Source organism: Stegostoma tigrinum, chromosome 2 (assembly GCF_030684315.1).
Source record: "Stegostoma tigrinum isolate sSteTig4 chromosome 2, sSteTig4.hap1, whole genome shotgun sequence".
In the NCBI taxonomy this organism is placed as follows: Eukaryota; Metazoa; Chordata; class Chondrichthyes; order Orectolobiformes; family Stegostomatidae; genus Stegostoma; species Stegostoma tigrinum.
This window is the reverse complement of record NC_081355.1, coordinates 71,645,933-71,669,959: the sequence shown is the minus strand read 5'-3', so window position 1 is coordinate 71,669,959 and position 24,027 is coordinate 71,645,933. Positions and strand designations below refer to the sequence as shown.

At 43.5% G+C, this 24,027-nt stretch overlaps 1 protein-coding gene across 2 annotated transcripts in view; it reads left to right on the top strand.

Moving 5' to 3' along the window:
* The first annotated feature begins 2,106 nt into the window (after positions 1-2,106).
* Positions 2,107-24,027, top strand: part of snx13 (sorting nexin 13) — a 184,043-nt gene continuing 162,122 nt past the window's right edge. The window contains exon 1 of one of the 2 annotated variants that reach the window (XM_059654543.1): positions 2,107-2,284. In XM_059654543.1, coding sequence (XP_059510526.1) covers positions 2,225-2,284 — 60 coding nt within the window. In that variant the 5' untranslated portion in view covers positions 2,107-2,224. The remainder of the gene's footprint in view (positions 2,285-24,027) is intronic. The other variant, XM_059654549.1, reaches the window with a different exon arrangement.

Sequence of the window (24,027 nt, the reverse complement as noted above, 5' to 3'; positions counted from 1 at the left end):
GCTTTCCTTCATTGGGCAGGGTATTGAGTACAAGAGTTGACAGGTCATGTTGCAGTTGTACAGGACTTTGGTTCGGCCACATTTGGAGTACTGTGTGCATTTCTGGTCACCACATTACCAAAAGGATGTGGATGCTTTGGAGATGGTGCAGAGGAGATTCACCAGAATGTTGCCTGGTATGGAGGGTGCTAGTTATGAAGAGAGGTTGAGTAGATTAGGATTATTTTCATTAGAAAGACAGAGATTGAGGGGGGACCTGATTGAGGTCTACAAAATCATGAGGGGTATAGACAGGGTGGATAGCAAGAATTGTTTTCCCAGAGTGGGGGACTCAATTACTCGGGGTCATGAGTTCAAAGTGAGAGGAGGAATGTTTATGGGAGATATGAGTGAAAAGTCCTTTACACAGAGGGTGGTGGGTGCCTGGGAGGCGTTGCCTGCAGAGGTGGTAGACGCAGAAACGTTAGCGTCTTTTAAGATATTTTTGGACAGGTACATGAATGGGCAGGGAGCAAATGGACACAGACCATTAGAAAATAGACGACACGTTAGACAGAGGATCTTGATCGGCGCAGGCCTGGAGGGCCAAAGGGCCTGTTCCTGTGCTGTAGGTTTCTTTGTTCTTTGTTCTTTGTATGTCGCCACTTAAATAACTCCACAGAGGCCAGTGCCCCTTCACCAAGTCAACTTTTATTTACAGTTGGAGAGTCATCCAGTTCCCTTAGAGCCAGCTCTCATGTTCCTATCTGTCAGCCAGGGCTCCATGATTGGCTCTGTTAATCTGGTCCAATCAAGGAACTCATATTCAATGAGGACCATTGGCTGGCCTCATTACAATTACAACAGTTGGTGAACTGGCTCAGGACTCATGGCAGAGGCAGTAGAATGATGATGGACTCTTTCAGCTGTATCTGTTTATTCTTAAACAATTCAAATGGTGCCTGATTGTGGCAACAGTTGAAGCTTTTCACTGTAATATTACTTTATGATGCACTGTAACTCCACGTGACAAAAAATTATTCAATTCAAGTCTCTCTCACCCTGACTGAGCTGCTTAATGACTAATAAATCTTTCTCACTATGGTCTCTGGAAACCTGTTCCTTTCCTAGGTTTATATTGGCTTGGGTTTGTTTATGGGGCTTCTAGAACTATCATTATGCCAATTCAGTGATCATACAATAAGCAAGAACACCAGTAAAACCCTATTTTTCTGTAAAGGCACAAATAGGGAAAAACATAGATATGATGAGCGAGATGAGACACTTAGACTATTTCCCTTGAAGCAAGAAAGGTTTAGACAAGATTTTTTAAAAAGTTATAAGATTGTTATGAATTGAAACAAAGTCAATAGATCGAAGTCTGTTTCATCTGTTTGGATCTTTATCAATTTACAATAACTAATAAAGGAGAGAAAGAAGAAGGCAGAGATAACAAAGTGTGCAGCTGGATGAACACAGCAGGCCAAGCAGCATCTCAGGAGCACAAAAGCTGACGTTTCGGGCCTAGACCCTTCATCAGAAAAGTGAGATGGGGAGAGGGTTCTGAAATAAATAGGGAGAGAGGGGGAGGCGGACCGAAGATGGATAGAGGAGAAGATAGGTGGAGAGGAGAGTATGGGTGGGGAGGTAGGGAGGGGATAGGTCAGTCCAGGGAGGACAGACTGGTCAAGGGGGCGGGATGAGGTTAGTAGGTAGGAAAATGGAGGTGCGGCTTGAGGTGGGAGGAAGGGATAGGTGAGAGGAAAAACAGGTTAGGGAGGCGGAAGAAGGCAGATTTGTTTACATCATTATTGGAGCAGTGAGCTGAGCAAAGGTTGATACAATGTGTTATGTCTTTTAAGGAGCAAGAGAATAAATATTTAAAGTAGAGGACAATATAAGGCTACAGACAGAGAAAAGTGCAGTGTGATCAGTTTTGGATTGTTATAATGGCTATAGAGAGTATACGTTAGAATTTCCATCAACTGAGAATAACTTTTTGCAGGAATTCCATTGCAGTAAATGCTCGTGATTTTGCTTTATTTACCCTTCTAGGTAATGTTTAGCTCAAATGGGACATCCGCCAGCAACGTCATAATCACAAGTACGGATAAACCCCTAATCAGTCACACCACTGGATTGTAAAATAAACCTGTATTAACCTGTTCTCATCATGTTATTTAAAAGAAACTACAGTCTGAAAAACAGTTTGAATTCAACTGTTGTTTGGAGTTACTGAGCAGAGATGTTTGGCTCAATATCCATTTCCCATCATTTATTGGATCCTATCAAAGTGCTGTTCAGGGTAAGTAACTTCCATGTGCCGCAGTGCTAAGTATAATGTAGTACGGTATATTGGTTTGAAATATTGCTGTGAACCCATCAGGTCCTTAAAGGAAAAGCATGTTATAATATAAACCAAACATGTCTCACACTCACTGAGATCTTATAGCTGATTTTAATTTAGTGTTGCAATCGAGGCAGTTTGCTATTTGTCAGCAGTCTTGCCGATTTATCATTAGAGATAGATGTCAGAACTCATAAGCAATTGCCAGCTGATCAATGAGCTTCAGTGTGTACTTCTGAAGGGTAGAAGATGTTTGATTAATTTCTTTGAAATTTGGAGGTCATTCACCTGCTGAATAGGAGGTGTTTAGGTGGGCTATCAGAAGGCGTCTGATAAGTTTTCACCAAAATGAAAACACAAGGACTAGAGATGATCTCATAATAGAGATAATGGGAACAGCAGATGCTGGAGAATCCAAGATAACAAAGTGTAGAGCTGAATGTTTTGTCTGTCTCCTCTCCAACTATCTTCTCCTCTGTCCATCTTCGATCCGCCTCTCCCTCTCTCCTTATTTATTTCAGAACCCTCTCCTCCTCCCCCTTTTCTGATAAAGATTCTCGGCCCGAAATGTCAGCTTTTGTGCTCCTAAGATGCTGCTTTGCCTGCTGTGTTCATCCAGGTCTATACTTTGTTATCTCATGATCTCATATTATTAGGTTTTAATATGAGTGGAGGCAAAAGAGTGAAAGTAAAAGTACTGAACTCTGATTAGTGGAATGAGGTAGAATATGCAGATGATGTCCTCAGCATCTCATCCTTGGACCTAAGATTTCCAACATTTATATTGATGGCTTGGTTGAAGGAAGACACAGTTATACATCCTAGTATGCCATTAACACTGAATTGGGAAGGACAGTAAATTGTGTAGATTGGAACAGAAGATTATGATGGGATATAAACTGATTATGTGAGTCTGCACAACTGTGGCAGATGGTGTTCGATGTGGAAATACATTATATTATCAGCTTTGGAACGAAGACAAATGTAAATATTTTCTTATTTGATGTCAGCTAAGAGTTTGCAGAAGCAAAGGACTTAGGTCTCCATGTGCATCAATCAATAAAACCCAGTTCACAGCTATAAAATGTAATGAAAATGGTTGATGGAATGTAACTCTTGAACGCAAGCTGAGAATATAAAAATAAGAAACTGCAGCTTCCAATGCATAGGACATTATTAATAGGTTATTTCAGAGTATTATGCTCAGTTTTGGGAATAAATTTCCTGAAATTAAAAAAAACACACAAAATTGACCTTGCAAAGTCTACTGTGCAGAATCACCAGAATGATACCAGTGTTTAGAGGGTTAACTTACGAAATTGGATAAATTTGCATTGTATTCTCTTTTATAGAGGTGCTGTGGGATGATTTAATCAATGTTTTTAAAAATAATTAAATGATTCAATAGAGTATTACACAGAAGTAATTTCATCAGATTGCCTAATTGAGAAGTTGCTGTTATTGAAAGCTATCGAAAGAATTTCTATTGTAAGACAAAGTATCATAATTTATGGAGGAAACATGAGTGAATGGAATTGAGACATTGATCAACCATGAATTATGTGGAAAGAGGGACAGGTTTTGAGGGATTGAGTATCCTGTCTGTATTCCTAACAAACCACTTCATAGCTGAAATGTTGGGTTAATATTCATCTTGGACATTGATTCTGTGTCAGTAGCACAGAATCAATTTGTCATTTTTCCACATGAAATTATAAGAGCCTGAATCATTCTGATGGTCAAACATCATCACCTTATTGATGGCAAACTGTCCATGATGTTTCTGTGTTATTTGCATTCAGTGTCATAAGCCAGAATGTCTCAAAATGAGAGAACAATTTAGTGATGTACACAGTGGACTAACATAAGATCCAAGGAAATTTGTCAAGGAAAGATCCCATAATTCTTCATTCCAAGAAAGAATACCCTGACACTATTTCAAAGAATGACAGGAGAGTTTTCTCTGGTATCCTGGCTGATATTTGTCTACCAATCTCACTGAAGCATTATTTGATCATTATCAGACTGCTGTTTGTAGGATCGTGCTCTAACCAGTTAGATTGCCACACTTTATGCATTACAGCAGTGATTTTGCCTCGTAAGTGTCACATTATGTGACATTCTGAGCTCATTAATGGCTCTATATAAAGTCAAGTTTCCATTTTTATAGCTATAAGGTCGCACTGAATACGATAAAATGTAAAGTAATTTCCTTATTTAGAGCCCTTTTCAGAATTGGCGTCACTCAAATAACATGCTATAACACTTAGCAGCCCCAGCTGGAGTATTCTTTTCAGCTGTGTACCTTAGGAAGGATGTCAAATCCTTAAGGACAGTGTGGGACAAATTTAATAGAATGGTACCAGGGATGCCAGATATCAATTACGTAGACAGATTGGAAAAGCTAGTGTAATTCTCCTTAAAGGAGAGAAGATAAAGAGAAAATTTGATAGAGCTGTATCAGATCATGAACTGTTTTGATAGAGTAGATATGAAGAAACATTCCAGCAGTAGGACCTGAATGTCTCATCTGGATTATGGTAAATCTAACAGTGACACTCCCTTCATTGCGTCCTCCATTGAAACCTCACAGTTCATCCTCTCCAACAGTACAGCACTCACTCAATAGTATTCAGCTGACAGTGAAGCATTCAATTACAACCAACACTCTGACAGAGAAATCTTCCCTCATAACTGACACAAGAACAAAGTAGCTGGAAAAGCTTAGCAGGTCTGGCAGCATCTGTGAAGTAGAAAACAGAGTTAACGTTTCAGGTCTAATGACCCTTCCTCAGAACAGATGGTGGCTGGGAAAACATCAGTTTATATGCAGAAAATAGGGAGGTGGGTGGGGTAGGGAGTAAACAATAGGATGGAGCCCAAAAAGAGAGAAAGACAGTTGGACAGACAAAGGAGTTGCTAATAATCAGGCTGGGAGGGTGAATAGTTGTTATTGAGGACTGTTAGTGACTAACAACAGGGGGTGTGTAATGGCCGGCTATGTGGTAACAAGGCCTGATGTGTGGGGATGGGGGCTGGGACATGGGAGAGTTTAGGCCCTAAAATTATTTAATTCAATATTGAGTCCAGACGGCTGTAGTGTCCCCAAGTGGCAAGTGAGGTGTTGTTCCTCCAGTTTGCATTGAGCTTTGCTGGAACACTGCAGTAAGCCAGAGACAGAGACGTTGGCCAGGGAGTAGGGTGGTGCGTTAAAGTGGCAGGCAACAGGTAGTTCAGGGTCTTTTTTGCGAGCAGGACATAGATGTTCTGCAAAGCGGTTGCCAAGTCCATGCTTCATTTCCCCAATGTACAGGAGACCACATTGTGAGCAGAGAATGCAGTAGACAAGATTCTGGAAAGTGCAGGTAAAGTGTTGCTTCACCTGAAAGATACGTTTGGGCCATTGGATACTGGGGAGGGAGGAGGTAAATGGGCAGGTGTTGCACCTTTCCTGGTTACAGGGGAACGTGCCATAGGGCTGTGGGGATGTGTTGGGGGTGAAGGTGGTGTGAACCAGGGTGTCCTGGAGGGAATGGTCCCTACAGAAGGCGGAAAAGGGAGGGGAGGAGAATATGTGTCTGGTGGAGGCATCTTCCTGGAGGTGGCGGATATGGTGTCAGATGATCTTCCGGATGTTGATGCTGGTGGGATGGTATGTGAGGATATTGCAGTTGTGGAAGGGAAGAGAAGGGGTGAGGGAGATGGGTCGGATCTGGTTGAGGGCCCTGTCGGCACCGGAGCTGGTCTGACATTCTGGCACATGTAGATGGGTATCACCAAAATTAGCAGACAGCTCAGAGATCTTAGCAGACACTTTTTGCTCAGAAAATGCAGAACTGAGAAGCCTTTGAGTTACTCTTCAAATGGACAATCAGCTTTCACACTGGATTCACAACAAAGTGCTTTAGAAAGAGGATACATGAGCTGAGCAGCTCCTTCCTTTCAGCAGGTTTGCCAAGTGAAAACCAAAACTGTCTTCAAACTTGCAAAACACTGTTCAGATGGAACCATTATAAAATCCAGGAGCAAAAACTGTCAGAAGCTTTGTGGAAATAGGCTCAAGTAACCAAGACCAGCAAGTATTTGGAACCATGCAATTTTCAAGAAATGCCTTGTTAAAGCTTGTTCCACTGTCCTTTCATTAACCTCTTTAAAAAGCTTTCAAGGGATGTCCACAATCTTTCAAGCTCAAGTCCTTTGAAATGTTTGAATATGAAACCATCATAATAATATGGAAGTGCATGAGATGGTGCAAAAAAATTAAAGATCTGAAAAGATGATTGCAAAAACAAGGTTTTAATTATAGTGACAGGGTAGAGCTTTTCCATTTAGAACAACAGCTTAACAAAGGTCTAGAGTTATGGAAGGCTTTAATGGGGTGGCAGCAAGAGAGAAAAAAACACCTGCAATTGTCAGAACTAAGAGACTATGAAAATAGAATAGCCACTAATAAATCCAACAAGGAGCTCACGCAAGGAGTACTATACCATAAGGAGTACTTGAAGTGAATAGCATTGAAAAATTTCAGGTGTAAGTTAGATAAGGAAGTGGACTAGATCAGCACTTTAAACTATTTTGCAATATGAATTTATTTTAAAACTTGAAAATTAACATCACTTTAGACACCAACAATATAAAAATATCAATGAAACAAGGTAGTCAAATTCAATGTATAAATATATAATATAAAATTATATAACTATGAAAATCTGTGATACAATCTCAAGACCTCAGTGACTGGGCTGTCAGAATTAGCTAAAACTGTATCCAACTCCATCGCCACCACATCAGGAAAACCCTGATATATTTGAGTAGCTATTTAGTTATGCTACATCTTGCCTGATCAGAAGTGCTGCAAACAAGGTGTGCAATATTAGCATTCATTGTGAAATTTGTTACTTCCCACTGCTGTAACAATATGATCAGGTGGGAGATTAATTTGATTGTATTCCTCGCAAACACATCAATAGATCCTATGACCCAAAAGTGGAGTGGTGGGAAGCAGCTTGTGTGGAGTGAAGAGACTAGCAATGGGCTAGTTGAGTGGAATGGCCTATTTCTGTGCTGTAAAATTCCCCATAATTGTCTTTCTTGTAAGTATCAATAGCCAGAGGTTATGAATTTAAGATGATGGGCAAAACAAAACTGGCATGATGAGGCAGGAAATATTCAAGGTGTGAGCATTCTGAATGGATAGTGGAAGCAGATTGAATTGTAAAATTTTAGACAAAGTTAGATGAATTCATGAATGGAAAACAAGTACAAGGTTTTGGGGGAACAAACGAGTAGGATGACTGGAATGATCTACCAAAGAGCCAAAATAGACTCGATGGACTGTGTTCTCTTCTGATTCTGCTATTCTATGAAAGAGTCACACTGGTAGCAGAAATAAGCTTCTTGAATGTCCGTTTGTGTTCAGTGCTCATTGTATACAGCTGCTGTCAACAATTGATTCTTGCTATCCTTCCAGGTCTTGTAAGGGCAGGAGACAGTCTATGTCTTTTCAGAGATAATAAGATCTGCTGATACTGGAGTCAGAGAAAACACAGTGTGGAAGTGGAGGAACACAGAAGCCAGGCAGCATCAGAGGAGCAGGAAAGCTGATGTTTTGGGTCAGCCAACCCGAAACGTCAACATTCCTGCTCCTCTGATGCTGCCTGGCCTGCTGTGTTCCTCCAGCTCCACACTGCGTTGTATCAGTATTTGTCTTTCAGTTGTTTTTCTCCCTTACCTTTGCATCAACTTTTAGTGTTGGGGGTAGGAGGAGGGATTCCTCTTTCTCATTCCTTGTAAGATGGCTGGCAAATGCCCATAGAGAAGCATTGTTTGCATTGATCTCGCACTTCATAAGGAACATTACTGCTTTAAAATCTTTGCTAGCCTCTCCTGAGATGATTTAATATATTTAAAGGAATCTCAGTATCCATGCATTATTTATTGTTATTACACAATGAATTACCCTCCATGCCATAAATGAATTCTGTGGGGGATTCTTTGATAGCCCCAGAATATGGATGCAGAAACTATAATGCAGCACTAAAACACTTATGTTGATTTTGATGCAGACACTGTATCAGATTTGTGTTGCTTGTTAATTGGCATGATCACAGTGTGCAGCCAGTGCTAAATAACTTGTTGAGCTCCATGCCTTTTCAGGGATCCCAAAGCTGGCACAGCAAGAACCAACTAAAGCTAGACTGCAATCCTGGAAGGGGGGATGCATTCTGGCTGAAGTAGGGGACACTAGAATTAATTTACAATTTTAATCTGGGAAACATGCAATAATCACATAAATTGGAAGCTGTAGGCTCCAACACTGCATTGGAAACATTGATCAAGCTGGAGCAGAGGACAGGAGATGGTGTTTATCCACGGTACCACAGAATCCCACCAGAGAAATAATTAAAAAATAATGAAAGCAAGTAGTCATGGAGTTCAATAACATGTGTCAAACTGCAAGAACCTGTATGCAGTAAAACTGAAAGTTCAATGACCACACATGAATTTCAAGATCACTGAATGTGTCTTCAAATGCCATGTTCAACTAACTGCACCAACAGCTTCAGATAATGTTCATTACACCACATTGCCTTCATTCATCTTCTAACAGTCTATCAAAGTTCATACCAAAAGTCACCCTTGCAGACTGAGTCTTGCTGGATGTCTCACAAACATCTTCAAGCTACTCAACCATGACAGGCAGCGTTATGTGAACAGAATTCAGCCACACTAGCTGACACATTTTGATCTCTTTTGAAGCACTAGCTACTGCACAATCACAGGCAGTAGGAGAACAGTCACAACTACATGCTGTACAACCACAGAGGAGACCAGCGCTTGCCATCATTGATGCAGCCATTGCTAAGGCTATGGTTAACCATAGGATTGAAATTCTGGACAATTACGGTGTTCCAATCTGCAGTCCTTTTTCTCCCACCCTACCTGCCCTCATCCCACAAAATTGCAGATGGTGCAAGAATGCACATCTTAATCTATCCCCTACCTAATGTCGAATTACTGCAAACTTGTGGGTGAGCGGGAAGACTGTGATAATGAAGAAACATTTTACTCTTTCACCTATAGGCACTAGCTTAAATAGTTAACGGAAGCACTTTAGAGGACATCTTTCAGATGGGACGGGGACAAGGTAAGACATCAGGTCACAGAGCAAGGGTCAGGTGTGAGTTCCCCAAAAGAGGTCACACATAATTGTTCTCTGCAGCAACATTAATATGAAGTGAGCATTTTGATGAGGTAGGTTACAGAAGAAAGTTGAGAGGTATGGCAAACAAAATGCTTGGAGAATTGGAGGAGCCTTCAGAATGTCTCTGTGCAAAATAGAATTAAGAAATTTATAAGTGGATATGGACAAATTAGTCAATAAGCCAAAATTTGACAGTTTGATGTGGATAACTGTGACATTGTTCATTTTGGTTCAAAGAATGAAAAGGCAACTTAAACAGTGAAAAGATTTCAAAATGCTTCAATGCACAGAGATCTGTGTGTCCTTGTGAATGAATCACATTAAGCTAGTACGCAGACATAACAGGCATAATGGAATTTTTGACATTTATTGCTATAGGAATAGAGTACAAAAGCGTAGAACTGTAGTTGCAACCATACAAGGCATTGGTGAGACCACATTGGATGTATTGCAAACAGTTTTGGTCTTCCTACCTGAGAAAGAATGTAAAAGAATTGGAGGCAGCTCAGAGGTGCTACAATCGGTGAATTTTAGAGATGGAAGATTTCAAGAACAAGAGGAGATCTCATTTAGTTATATAACATGTTAAAGGTGATTGACAAAGCATATGCAGAATGATATTTCTCCCTGTGGCACAATCTAGAATGAAAGGTCACAGTTTTAAGCTAAGAAATGGCAAATTTAAAAAAAGTGATGAGAAGGAATTACTTCTCTCAGTCATGAAGCGACACCCCAAAGTGTAGTGTAAGCTGGGAGGCTGAATAAATTTACAAGGAAACAGACAGATTTTAAATTAGTAGTGCATGAAATGGTTATGGGGAGTAGGTAGGAAAATGGAATAGAGTCTGAGTTAAGATCAACCATGACTGTATTAAATGGCAGAGCAAGATCAAGGTGTTGAATTGCCTCATGCTGCACCTTGTTCTCATGTTCATTGTCGAGCAGCGTAGAGGAGTCTAGCAGAAACTCCAAGCAGATGAAAACCTTTGAGCTCTGCCTTTCCAACATGGAATGGGTAAACAGCTTTACTGGCATACTTGCAAACTAAACCCTGATGTAGTGTTTGATGGTCAAGGTCTCAGCTTCCATTACAGTACAAGCAGAAATCATTCCCAAATCTGGATGCTGCAGTGGAAGCTCAAACTTTAATCATGCAAAGTCAGCTTGTCACTATCAGATTGAAATATTATCAACATGATTGTAGATATCTTGTTTTCAGAGGGGTTTGCAGGGGGTCCGAACCGACAAACAATCCATCTTTCAACAGATTACAAGGATTGCGGAGTTACTCTGCCAAATGAGTGAGAGCAATGGCATGGTGAAACTAAAAATTCAAGGTTTTTTTTTCAGAATAAAAGGATTCATCCTCTCAAATGTTACTCCAGCAATACTCTTACTATTTCCTGCCAGCTAGTCAGCCAAGAAAACTGCCACCTATGTTAAAATTTTTGTTTCCTACTCATTTGTGGGACGTGGGCTTTGCTGGCTGGCCAGCATTTCTTGTCCGTCCCTAGTTGCCCTTGAGAAAGTGGTAGGGAGCTACCTTCTAAAACCACTGCAGTTGTCCTGTTGCAGTCCTTTGTTGCACTTTCTAGGCCACAGCTGTTTGCGGGTAACCTATTTGTCCAGCTGCAGACTCCCCCAGTGGGTGAACATGATCTTCTGCTGAGATCACTTCTTCCTCCTGAGTATTTCTCCTTCTCTTCCTATATTTCACAAGTTGTGTCTTCTGCCCATTCTGTCAGTCACGCTCTATTCCAAAGTAAGATCTATAATTGCACTTACGCAGCAAGTGCCTTATAGAGATGCCTTCAACTGAACAGTTTTTCAGTACCTGCCCTATTAGTCCCTGTAAACATAAATTACTTCAAAGAACTCAAGAAAGCACCAAAGACTTGTACAATTATAGCAACAACTAGTAGGGATTGATCAACAACTAACCGGAAAGTAGGTTTTTTTTAAAACTTTTAATTAACATGAGAGGGGGATTCGTTCTAGCCACCAAATACATGTTTAACCATACATGATTAAAAGATGACATAAACAGGGCTGCTGAGCTCCAAAATGCAATGCTGGAGGCAAATCGGTTTTGCAAGCCAAATGGCATTATTGATTCACCGACTGAGTTTGTTTCCTGAGTTTGTGCTAATTACCTCACCAATACAGCATCCAGCGTAATGCTCACAAGAACAGTAAACATGCTGAAGGTGCTATTTCACAAGGCTACTTGAATGTCCATTTTGTGCCATATATTCTAACTGACTGAAATTAGTAAAATTATTGTTAACTTCTCAAAAGGTTTAATCAATATCATGCTCTGTTTACTTCTGATTGATGTACAATAATGATTTATTAGCTTATATGTTGTTTATTGCATAGTGCTGAATAAAATGTTATCGTTTTAGCAATTGTGTGTTAGGCCCCTGAGAGCGTAATCTGCTCAGTCAATATAGGAACAGATTAAAACAGCACGAGGGATTTGTATAATGAAACATGACTACATTTTCAAGATTGATATCACAAACACTAGAACATGTTGCTCCATGTTTAACACTTCAACCTTGGTATATTCTTACAAACAAAAAGTTCCAGACATAAGGCCATTACAAAAAAGAAGAAAGGAAATACATTTTAAAAAGTCTGCATTACTCAGTATTAACAGTTTCAGGCATTACCTATTTTAGCAACATATGCTTATTCAAAACATAGAGTTTGTACACTAGCTTTTATCCCAATGAAAAAAAATCTTATTTTAATGGATGAAATTTGTATCTCATTTTTATTGGAAGAGTTCCACAACAAATCACTTTGAACGGTTGTTAGGTTTCGGCCTGCTGCACACTACTATTTATAGCTTATTCTCAGATTCGCGAACTTATTAATGATGACTGATGTGGGAGATATAAAATTTCTGCTGAAGTACTTGGCAGCGCTTTTTGAGGCTGAAGGTAAGCCACTTTGCTTAAACTCAACCTGTGGGTGTATTTGCTGCTCAGGCTGTTTTAATGGAGTAAACCTGGAAGGTCATGGCCCTAGCACAAGATACTACAAGGAAAATGGTAGGAGCATGATGGTGTGAAGATAAGGTATGGTAACATTTTGGCCTGGGTTTTCTGATAGCCAGTGAGTCATTATTCTAATATAAATCAGAAAATTACACAATTTCCATCACAGCAGACTCCAAAGTAATTGTCTGGTAAACTGAAGATTCCGTTGCAGTTTCTCTATGCCCGGAACTCTCTCAGGCTCCATTTAAATCAGAGAATTTGGTTACAAGGAAATCAAGTAAAATAATTACTCAGGAAAAGTTACAATCTTTAATATATGGTATCATTCTGGGTGACTACTCAGTTGACCCCATTCTCATCTCACAGACTTCTATCTACACCTCCCTCAAATCTCTTTCCATTCCTGATCGGACACCTTTGCCCACTCTGGATCCAACATTCCTCTACCCCACTGCCCATCCCAGCAACCCATCCCCCTCCCTTCACCCGTTCAGGACGCAATTTCCTTCTCCTGCTGTATAACTGAACTTTCTTCATCCCGTGGGAGTTGATCCCCTTCCTCTATTCAGGAAAAGACCTACCTTTCCTTGTTTGGTACGTGAGCCTCCTTCACCTGCACAACTCCTCTTCAGCCTCAGCGGCAACCAACACCCAATGCCTCAGTCTGGACCTGACACCCCTTCATATACTCCCGCTTTAACCATTCTTCAGTCCCAAGAGCTACCAACCCTCTTCCTCTGCTCAGGACACAATTTACCTCCACCTCCCCCCACTCTTGGGACCAGAATCTCCCTACACCCTTGAGATCTAACCTCTCACTTACCCTATGGCTGGACCTCACCTCCACCCCAGAACTGACACCCATCCTGCCTTCCTCTGCATGACTTGATTTCTCCCACCTACCCTGGCCTACCCAAAACTCCATCATTTACCTGATCCTCTTGACACCTGCACCCTGACATCCTACTCACATTGCATCCTAGTCCCTATACGTTTGGGTCCTACCTACCTGGCACAAAAAACTCCCATCACCATACCTCCTCCCAGCGGGCACACTACCCACTTGGCACCACAACCACACTCTTACCATTTAACAACAGCTCTCACAATGGCTGTCTGGATATTTAAATGCTAGAACATGTCAACTGACTGCTGTGTAAAGGGGGCATAGTTTGCCATTCCCAACAGTTCTACAACACAAGAGAACTTCTTATGTAGATGTACAGCTTGGCATTTCTCAAGGACTCCTAAATGGAATCGGTTGAAAGAAAGAGATTTCATAAAAAAAAAATTGCACGAGATTGCCTCTCTTTGGAAAATTAGGTCGTATGTACATAATATTGAAAAGCTAGTTAATTCTTCATTTCGGGAACTCCTACAAATTAAACACAACAAAACATATAAACAGAATGACTAATTGCAGCAAAATTGTGATGAGACAAAACCAAAATTGGTAGAAAAGTGTGTTGTAAAGATGACACAAGGAAGTTGCATGTGGATATAGATAGTTTGTGTGCTTGGGCAAAAATCTGGCAGATAGGAATATCATGTGGGAAAATGTGAAGCTGAGTACTTTGAGAGGAAGATCGAAAAAGTAGGTTATTACAAGGAGATTGCCTGCACAGTTCTGAGCTGCAGAGGATTGAGATGCTCTGGTGCACGAATCACAAGTCATCATGGAGGCACAGAATATTTTCAAGAACACAAAAGGATGTTATGTTTCAGTTATACAAGGCATTGGTGTGCCTACATCTCAAATATTGTGTGCAACATTGATTTGCTTCTGAAAGGAAGGATGTAAATGCAGTGGAGGTAGTTCAAGAGAGGTTTACTGGATTGATAGATGGAGAGAGAAGGTTGCTTCATGAGGATAAGTTGGACAGGCTATGATCATTTCCACTGGAGAGATGAGTGATGGGTGGCTTGATTTAAGTGTATAAATCCTGAATGGCCTTGGCAAGGTGGATATAGAAAGAATGCTCTCTTGCGGGTAAATTCAGAAGCGGGGGCATAGTTTTAAAATTAGGGGTTCCCCTTTCAGGATAGAAATGAGGAGAATTTGTTTCTCTCAGAGTTTTGTCCAACTTTGGAACTTTCTGCCTCAGAAGATGGTGGAGGTGGTGTCATTGAATTATAACAGATTTGGGTAAGTTCTTCTTGAGCATGGAAACCTTAAAGATATCAGGATATATGAATATGTGGAGTTCAAAATGCAATCAGACCAACCATGATCTTATTGAACGGCAGACAGCAAAAACAAAAGACATTTTTTGACAGTATCGATAACATTATGGACTGTGTTGCACTCATCGGATGACAACATGAGGCAGAAACAAATCAGAGATTTTCTACATTATTGAGGAGAACACAAGTCATCAGTTAAATCACCATGTTCTCAGGTTAAACTTAATACCTCAAGGACAGGGGCCTTTTTAAACCACATATTCTTGATCTTCAATTTTATACTTGTTGCATATGTTAATATCATACTTTGTTATTATTTTCACAGTTAGTAAATAGTAACATTCCACTTTCTTTCACACACGGAAAGATTATAATTAGCTCATTCATTTTTTGAGCAGGCTATAAAGATTACGTCTTTTCATTTTTATTGTATTTTTAATTGTGGAATGAAACAAGGATTTTTTTAACACCAAGGATTACTACATGTTTTGAAAGCAAGTAACTTGACTGTCACTTTATGCACCATGAATACAACTTCTTGTTCAAACAGTGGCTAAAGTATGGTTGCAGATGAACCTGAACCGAGGTGCGGTGAACAGATGGAAGTTTGGTTGGTACATGTAGCTAATTGGTTTGTGGATGAGGAACCAGTTATCGAAGACATAGGCCTTCTGCTTGCCAGCATTGGTTCTCAGTTAGCTGAACAGCTTGGGTTGTGAACAAGGTACAGAGAAGCCTTTAAACCATCCACCAATTTAAAAGCTTTCTCTGTGATAATGGGAACTGCAGATGCTGGAGAATCCAAGATAACAAAGCGTGGAGCTGGATGAACACAGCAGGCCAAGCAGCATCTCAGGAGCACAAAAGCTGACGTTTCGGGCCTAGACCCTTCATCAGAGATGGAAGCCCGAAATGTCAGCTTATGTGCTCCTGAGATGCTGCTTGGCATACTGTGTTCATCCAGCTCCACACTTTGTTATCTTAAAAGCTTTCTCTGTTCTATTATTAAAGCCCTGGGTAAACTAATTTGTTTTAAGGAGCAGGAAAGCTGACATTTTGGGTCTGGACCCTTCTTCAGAAATGGGAGAAGGGAGGGCTGTCTGAAACAAATAGAGAAAGGGGGAGACGATGATAGAAGCTGGATAGAGGAGCAGATAGGTAGACAGAAGAGGGACAGGTCAAGGAAGCAGGGATGAAGCCAGTAAAGGTGAGTGTAGGTAAGGAGATGGGATGGGGGTTGGTCAGTGAGGAGGGAGGAGTGGGTAGATGGGAAGAAAGGCAGACTGGTCAAGGTGGCAGGGATGAGGCTACGAGGTAGGAGGTGGGCGTGGAGTTTAGTCAGTGAGGTAGGAGGAGCGGATAGGTGGGAGAAAAGATGGACAGGACAAGGAGGCGGGGACAAAATGGGCTGGTCTTGTGATGAGGTCAGGGGTGGGGAGATTTTGAAGCCAGTAAAGTCGACATTGAGACCATTGGGCTGCAGGGTTCCCAAGTGGAATATGAAGTGCTGTTCCTCCAGCCTTCAGGTGGCATTGTTGTGGCACTGGAGGAAGCCCAGGATGGACATGTCGTGTCAGGAGTGGGAGGGAGAGTTGAAGTGGTTCGCATCTGGGAGGTGTTGTCATTTGTCACGAACTGAGCATAGGTGTTCCACAAAGTGGTCTCCAAGCCTCTGCTTGGTTATCCTGATGTAGAGGAGGCCACGTTGGGAACAGTGGATACAGTATAACACATTAGCAGATGTGCAGGTGAACATCTGTTTAATGTGGAAGGTTTTCTTTGGGCCTGGGATGGGGGTGAGGAGGGAGATGTAGGGGCAGGTGTATGAATTCCTGCAGTTGCAGGGAAAAGTGCCCAGGATGGTGGGGTTGGTGGGGAGTGTGGAGCCTTCAGAAGGCAGATAAGGGTACTGGGGGAAAAATATCCTTGGTAGTGGGGTCAGATTGCAGGTGGCGGAAGTGGTGGAGAATGATGTGTTGAATCCGGAGGTTGATGGGGTGATACGTGAAGACAAGGGGAATTCTGTCTTTGTTGTTACTTCGGGGAGGGGGTGTGAGGGCTGAGGTGAGGGAAACATGAGAGATGCGGTTGAGGGCATTTTTGACCACCGTGGAGGGGAAATTGTGGTCCCTGACAACAAGGACATCTGGGATATCTGAGGGTGGAATGCTTCACCTTGGGAGCAGAGAAGTGGAGGCAAAAGAATTGGAAATAGGGGATTGCATTCTTGCAGGAAGGTAGGTGAGAGGAGGTGTATTCTAGGTAGCTGTGGGAGTCAGAAGGTGTATTCTAGGTAGCTGTGGGAGTCAGTGGGCTCACACCCACCTTCCTGCAAGAATGCCATCCCCTATTCCCAATTCCTTCACCTCCGACGCATCTGCTCCCAAGGTAAGGCATTCCTACCTAGTAGTCTTATCCCTGCCACCTTGGCCTGTCTGTCTTCCTTCCCTGCTACCTGCCCCTCCCTCCTCACTGACCAATCCCTATCCCAGATGATAAAATGTGAGGCTGGATGAACACAGCAGGCCAAGCAGCATCTCAGGAGCACAAAAGCTGACGTTTCGGGCCTAGACCCTTCATCAGACAGGGGGATGGGGAGAGGGAACTGGAATAAGTAGGGAGAGAGGGGGAGGCGGACCGAAGATGGAGAGTAAAGAAGATAGGTGGAGAGAGTGTAGGTGGGGAGGTAGGGAGGGGATAGGTCAGTCCAGGGAAGACAGACAGGTCAAGGAGGTGGGATGAGGTTAGTAGGTAGCTGGGGGTGCGGCTTGGGGTGGGAGGAAGGGATGGGTGAGAGGAAGAACAGGTTAGGGAGGCAGAGACAGGTTGGACTGGTTTTGGGATGCAGTGGGTCGGGGGGAAGAGCTGGGCTGGTTGTGTGGTGCAGTGGGGGGAGGGGACGAACTGGGCTGGTTGAGGGATGCAGTAGGGGAAGGGGAGATTTTGAAACTGGTGAAGTCCACATTGATACCATATGGCTGCAGCGTTCCCAGGCGGAATATGAGTTGCTGTTCCTGCAACCTTCGGGTGGCATCATTGTGGCACTGCAGGAGGCCCATGATGGACATGTCATCTAAAGAATGGGAGGGGGAGTGGAAATGGTTTGCGACTGGGAGGTGCAGTTGTTTATTGTGATCTGAGCGGAGGTGTTCTGCAAAGCGGTCCCCAAGCCTCCGCTTGGTTTCCCCAATGTAGAGGAAGCTGCACCGGGTACAGTGGATGCAGTATACCACATTGGCAGATGTGCAGGTGAACCTCTGCTTAATGTGGAAAGTCATCTTGGGGCCTGGGATAGGGGTGAGGGAGGAGGTGTGGGGGCAAGTGTAGCATTTCCTGCGGTTGCAGGGGAAGGTGCCGGGTGTGGTGGGGTTGGAGGGCAGTGTGGAGCGAACAAGGGAGTCACGGAGAGAGTGGTCTCTCCGGAAAGCAGACAGGGGTGGGGATGGAAAAATGTCTTGGGTGGTGGGGTCGGATTGTAGATGGCGGAAGTGTCGGAGGATGATGCGTTGTATCCGGAGGTTGGTAGGGTGGTGTGTGAGAACGAGGGGGATCCTCTTGGGGCGGTTGTGGCGGGGGCGGGGTGTGAGGGATGTGTTGCGGGAAATACGGGAGACGCGGTCAAGGGCGTTCTCGATCACTGTGGGGGGAAAGTTGCGGTCCTTAAAGAACTTGGACATCTGGGATGTGCGGGAGTGGAATGTCTCCCTATCCCAGATGTCCTTGTTTTTCAAGGACTGCAATTTCTCATCCACAGTGGTCGAAAACGCCCTCGACTGCATCTCTTGCGTTTCCCTCACCTCAGCCTTCACACCCCCTCCCCACAATAACAAAGACAGAATCCCCCTTGTCTTCACGCATCACCCCATCAACCTTCAGATTCAACGCATAATTCTCTGCCACTTGCGTCACCTGCAATCTGACCCCACTACCAAGGACATTTTCCCCTCCCCACCCCTATCTGCCTTCTGGAGGGACTGCTCTCTCTGTGACTTCCTCGTCCGCTCCACACTCCTCACTGGCCCCAGTACTCTGGCACTTTCCCCTGCAACTTCAGGAAGTGCTACACCTCCGCCCTCACCTCCATCCAAAGCCCCAAGAAAACTTTCCACATTAAACAGATGTTCACCTACACATCTGCTAATGTGTTATACTGTATCCACTGTCCCTGATGTGGCCTCCTCAACATCGGGGTAACGAAGCGGATGCTTGGAGACCACTTTGTGCAGCACCTACGCTAGGTTTGTGACAAACGCCAACACCTTCCAGTCGTGAACCACTTCAACTCCCCCTACCACTTCTTGGATGACATGTCCATCCTGGGCCTCCTCCAGTGCCACAACAATGCCACCCGAAGGCTGAAGGAACAGCACTTCGTATTCCACTTGGGATCCCTGCAGCCCAATTGTCTTAATGTGGGCTTCACAAGCTTCCAAATCTCCCCACCCCTGACCTCATCCCAAGACTAGCCCATTTTGTCCCCACTTCTTTGGCCTGTCCACCTTTTCTACGACCTATCTGCTCCTCCCACCTCAGTGACCAACCCCTACTCTCACATCTTACCTAGTAGCCTTATCCCTGCCACCTTGACCTGTCTGTCTTCTTTCCATCCTACCTGCCCCTCCCTCCTCACTGACCAACTCCCATCCCAACTCCATACCTACACTCATCTTTACTGGCTTTATTCCCGCCTCCTCAACCTGTCCGTCTTCTCTCCATCTATCTGCTCCTCTATCCAGCTTCTATCATCGCCTCCCCCTCTCTCTATTTATTTCAGAGCGCCCTTCCCCTCCCCCCATTTCTGAAGAAGGGTCCAGACCTGAAATATCAGCTTTCCTGCTCCTCTGATGCTGCCAGGCCTGCTGTGTGCATCCAGCTCTACACCTAGTTACCTCAGGCTCCAGCATCGGCAGTTCCTACTATCTCCAAAACCAATTTATTTGTCCTTATCAGTTGCAGTAAGTTGTAACTTATAATTGTTAAGTCACAGACCTTTTACGTATGAAACAGCAATCTTGTGCTGCTTCTAAATTCACTCGTTTGCAAAAAGAAACAATGACTCAAAACAGCATCTTGACCAACACAAGAATTGTCTCAGCAATCCTTGAGAACCAGTGAACTATTTTCCCAGTTTCCCTTTCTGACCATAAAACATGTGTTTTCTTTTCCCCTGCCTTATCTGTCTGTATGTGTGTAAGTGGATGTTTTTAAAGGGGAATAGAATTTTAACTGAATATAATAAGAAATAATCCTCTTAAACAACAGAAACAACTTTAATTTTAGCAAATCTAGCAAGAGGAAGAACGCAGTTTAACCAAAACCACAGCTGTCAGAATTCCCTGCTTTAGCCAGCATGAACAAAAAATGGAGTCAATATTATTGCTGACTACACAATTTATTAATTGCTCACCTTTAATCAAAGCACAATCACACTTTTAAATAAATGCATATAGAGTAATTTAAAAGAAAAATCATTGCAGGTTTATTACAGGTTCTCTTAAAACCAAGAACAAAACAAATTGCAAACATGTAAGACTGCAAACAAAAAATGATTGTAGGCCTCAGGTCTACTGTACTTCAATCAATTCAAATATTCAGGCTGTTCTTTTACTTTTTGCTTTATAAATGTTTGGTCTCCAACATTTTCACCTCTGGTGAATTAACTAACAATGCTTCACACTGGTATTTAAAAAAAAATCAGAATACTCATTTTCGCTCTTATAAAATTCCAACTGCAGTCAGAAAATCTCAGATAATTTCATACAGCTATAGTTTCCAAATAAAAATGATGCACAAAAGATACCACAAATACAATTATTTTGCTCTGATCTCAAGTCTTCATTGTCAGCCGAATGTCTCAGATGATAATGGCTTGTGCCCTGATGGTCAAGTCTGTGCTGAAGGAAATCTGGTTTGGTTCAAGAGTTTCACTCTGGCAAGGCATTTCACTGAACGGAAGAGGTGGGAGTGTCGGGACAGATTTTAGCAGCAAGAGCAGCAGTAGTGCTCAATGGCTGTGCCTTCCTGAAGATGGATTGAGCCACCAGGGACTTAAGGCTTTGAAGAGAGAATTCCCCACTTGCACCATCCTCCCTAACCCCTGTCATTCCCTATCACCATCTATCTTACTTCCCTCTCACCAAACCACCTTCCCACCTCAGGTGTCATAAGTGTTAACAGTTGTGAAGCAAGTAAATTTGAGATTCAACTTGTGGCTTCAGATAGCACTAGATTCCAGTTAAGAAATTATTACTAAATTTCCAACGTTACCTGCTGGTTTGAGATCTTCTTCTTGAACATGCTTAGCAGATATAATCTCCTGCCATGAGCCACTCTCTTCTCCTCCTCCTCTGCCATCTAGCAGCTAGTCCAGCACTACATGTCCTCTGCTCGGGCTCCTCACCATTCTCTATTCCAAGGGGAAGGCCTACCTGTGCACCCATGTTTGGGAATAACTGGTCTGTAGAGAGGCCCTGAAGTCAACAAAACATGCTTTAGCGCTTACCAACTGACTCTATATAGACATTTGTAACTTGAAACAATTATGGAAAGCACTGAAGCACTTGTGGAATCAGAGCAACAAGCAGTAAAACAAAAACAGATTTAACCTATAAGAGATAACCCAGCGTGGAGCTGGAGGAACACGGTTGGCCAGACAGCATCAGAGGAGCAGGAAAGTTGACGCTTCAGGTCAGGACCCTTCTTCAGAAATGGGGGAGGGGAAGGGTGAGGCTGGGAAAGGTAGGTGGGATGGTGATAGGTGATTGCAGGTAGAGAGTGGTCGGGATTGGACAGTGAGGTGCGGAGGTGGGAGAGAAGATGGACAGCTTGTGTCAGGTCAAGGAGGCGGGGATGAGGCTGGAGGGTGGGTGGGGAGATTTTGAAACTCGTAGACCCACATTTAGGCCATTGGGCTGTTGGCTGCAAAGGCGGAAACTGAGGTGTTGCTCCTCTAGTTTCCAGGTGGTGTCATTGTGACACTGGAGGAGGCCCAGGCTGGACATGTCGCCCAGGGAGTGGGAGGGGGAATTGAAATGGTTGGCAACCGAAAGGTGTTGTTGTTTGTCACAAAGAATGTACATGCTCTACAAAGTGGTCTCTGAGCCTCCACTTGGTCTCACTGATGTAGAAGAGGCCACATCGGGACCAGCAGATTCAACAGATCACATTGACAGATGTGCAGGTGAACCTCTGTCTAATGTGGAAAGTTTGTTTGGTGTCTCAAATGGAGGTGAGGGGGCAGGTGTACACTTCCTGTGGTTGGAGGTAAAGAGGACGGGCGTGGTGGGGCTGGTGAGTTGTGAGGAGCAGATGAAGGACTCGAGGAGAGAGCGGTCCCTATGAAAGGCAGAAAGGGGTGGGGTGGGAAATGTATCTTTGGTTGTGCGATTGGGTTGTAGGTGGCAGAAGTGTCAGACAATGATACATTGGATATGGAGGTTAGCGGGGTGATAAACGAGGACAAGGGAGATTCTGTCTTTGTTTTGTTGGGGGAAGGGGATGTGAGGGCAGAGGTGCGGAAAACACAAGAGATACAGTCGAGAGCACTTTCAACTACTGAAGGGGGGGAATGTTGCTGTCCTTGAAATAAGAGGACATCTAGGATGTTTGGGGGTGAAATGCCCCATCTTGGGAGCCGATGCGGCAGAGGAATTGGGAGTAAGGGATTGCATTCTTGCAGGCTGGTGGGTGAGAGGAAGTGTAGCCTAGGTAGATGTGGGAGTCACCGGGCTTGAAATCAATGTCGGTTTCAAGGCGGTCACCAGAGATGGAGACAGAGAGGTCCAGGAAGGAGAGGGAGCTATCAGAGATGTTCCAGACGAATTTAAGGTTGGGGTGAAATGTATTAGTAAAGTTGATGAACTGTTCAAGCTCCTTGCGGCAGCACAAAGCAGCACCAATACAGTCATCACTGTAGCAGAGGAAGAGGTGGAGAATGGGTGTAGCAGCAGAAGAGGTACTGTTCTGCATATCCTATGAAGAGACAGGCATAGCTTGGGCCTGTGCAGGTTCCCATGGCCACCCCCTTAGTCTGTAGGAAATGGGGATACCTTCCAGTTGAGAACCATTTCAAGTCCCTCTCTCACTTCCTGGATGACATGTCCATCCTTGACCTTCTCCAGTGTCACAATAATGCTACCTGGAAGTCAGAGGAGCAGCACCTCATATTCTGCCTTGGGAGCCTACAGCTCAATAGCCTAAGCGTGCATGTTACCAGTTTGAAGATGTCCCCGCCGGTCTCATCGCCTGTCCAACCATCCCTCATACCTGCATCCTTGACCTGACACAACCTGTCCATGTCTGCCACCTTCGACCCCTCCCACCTCACTGACTGTTCCCTGCCACTCCCTAACTACACTCACCTCTCACCATCCCACCTACCTTCCCCAGCCCCACCCCTCCTCTCGCTATTTATTTTAGAGCTCCCTTCCCCCTCCCCCATTTCCGAAGAAGGGTCCCGACCCAAAACGTTAATTTTCCTGCTTCTCTGTTGCTGCCTGGCCTGTGTTCCTCCAGTTCCACACCATGTTATCTCTGACTCTAGCATCGGCAGTTCTTACTGTCTCTGAGTGAATTAACCTATAAGTACCTGTTGATCTGTTTAAATAGCAGACTTGTTTTCATTGCTGAATGTGTGTTCAGCTTTACAATATGGTGAGACGATGATACAGCCATAATACTGGCCTCCACCTATAACTAGAAAATTGCTTGAGGGTGAGAATTCACAGGGCGGGGAGTAACTGTGTCTTTGGGAGGGCAGGGAGAAAGTGAGATGCCAAAAAAGTAAGATTGCGGTGGTAGGAAAGTGGGTGAGAGACCTGTAACAACATCATGAGTAAAGCTGTTTTGTTTAATCCTGGATTTTTAAATAGAAAGCCCTGCCTACCTCCTAATGTAATTACGAAAGGATTCAGGTCACGCCCACTCTTAAACTGTGATTTAAAGGGGTCTGAAAACTCCATGAGGAACTTGCTGGAAGATTCTCATGGCACAGCAGTCTTGTCCTTACATTTGAGCCGAGAAGCCTGGATTCCCGTCCCACCTGCACCTGAAATAGGCGGTAACACATCTGAACAATCTTTTTTAAAATGAAGACAAATACTTTGCCATGGGTAATTTGGTGATGGGGAAAGCCGTTCAATTGTCTTATGGATATTTGAAAAAAACTGAGGACAATTGCTGGATCAGAGCATGCGATCTCAAAGTTTGGGCCGGCGACCATACTGGGGATTGCAACCCACATTTTGGGAAGCTTGGCAAATCTTCCACCCTCATTTTTGAATCAACATGAACTTAGTCTTTCCAGT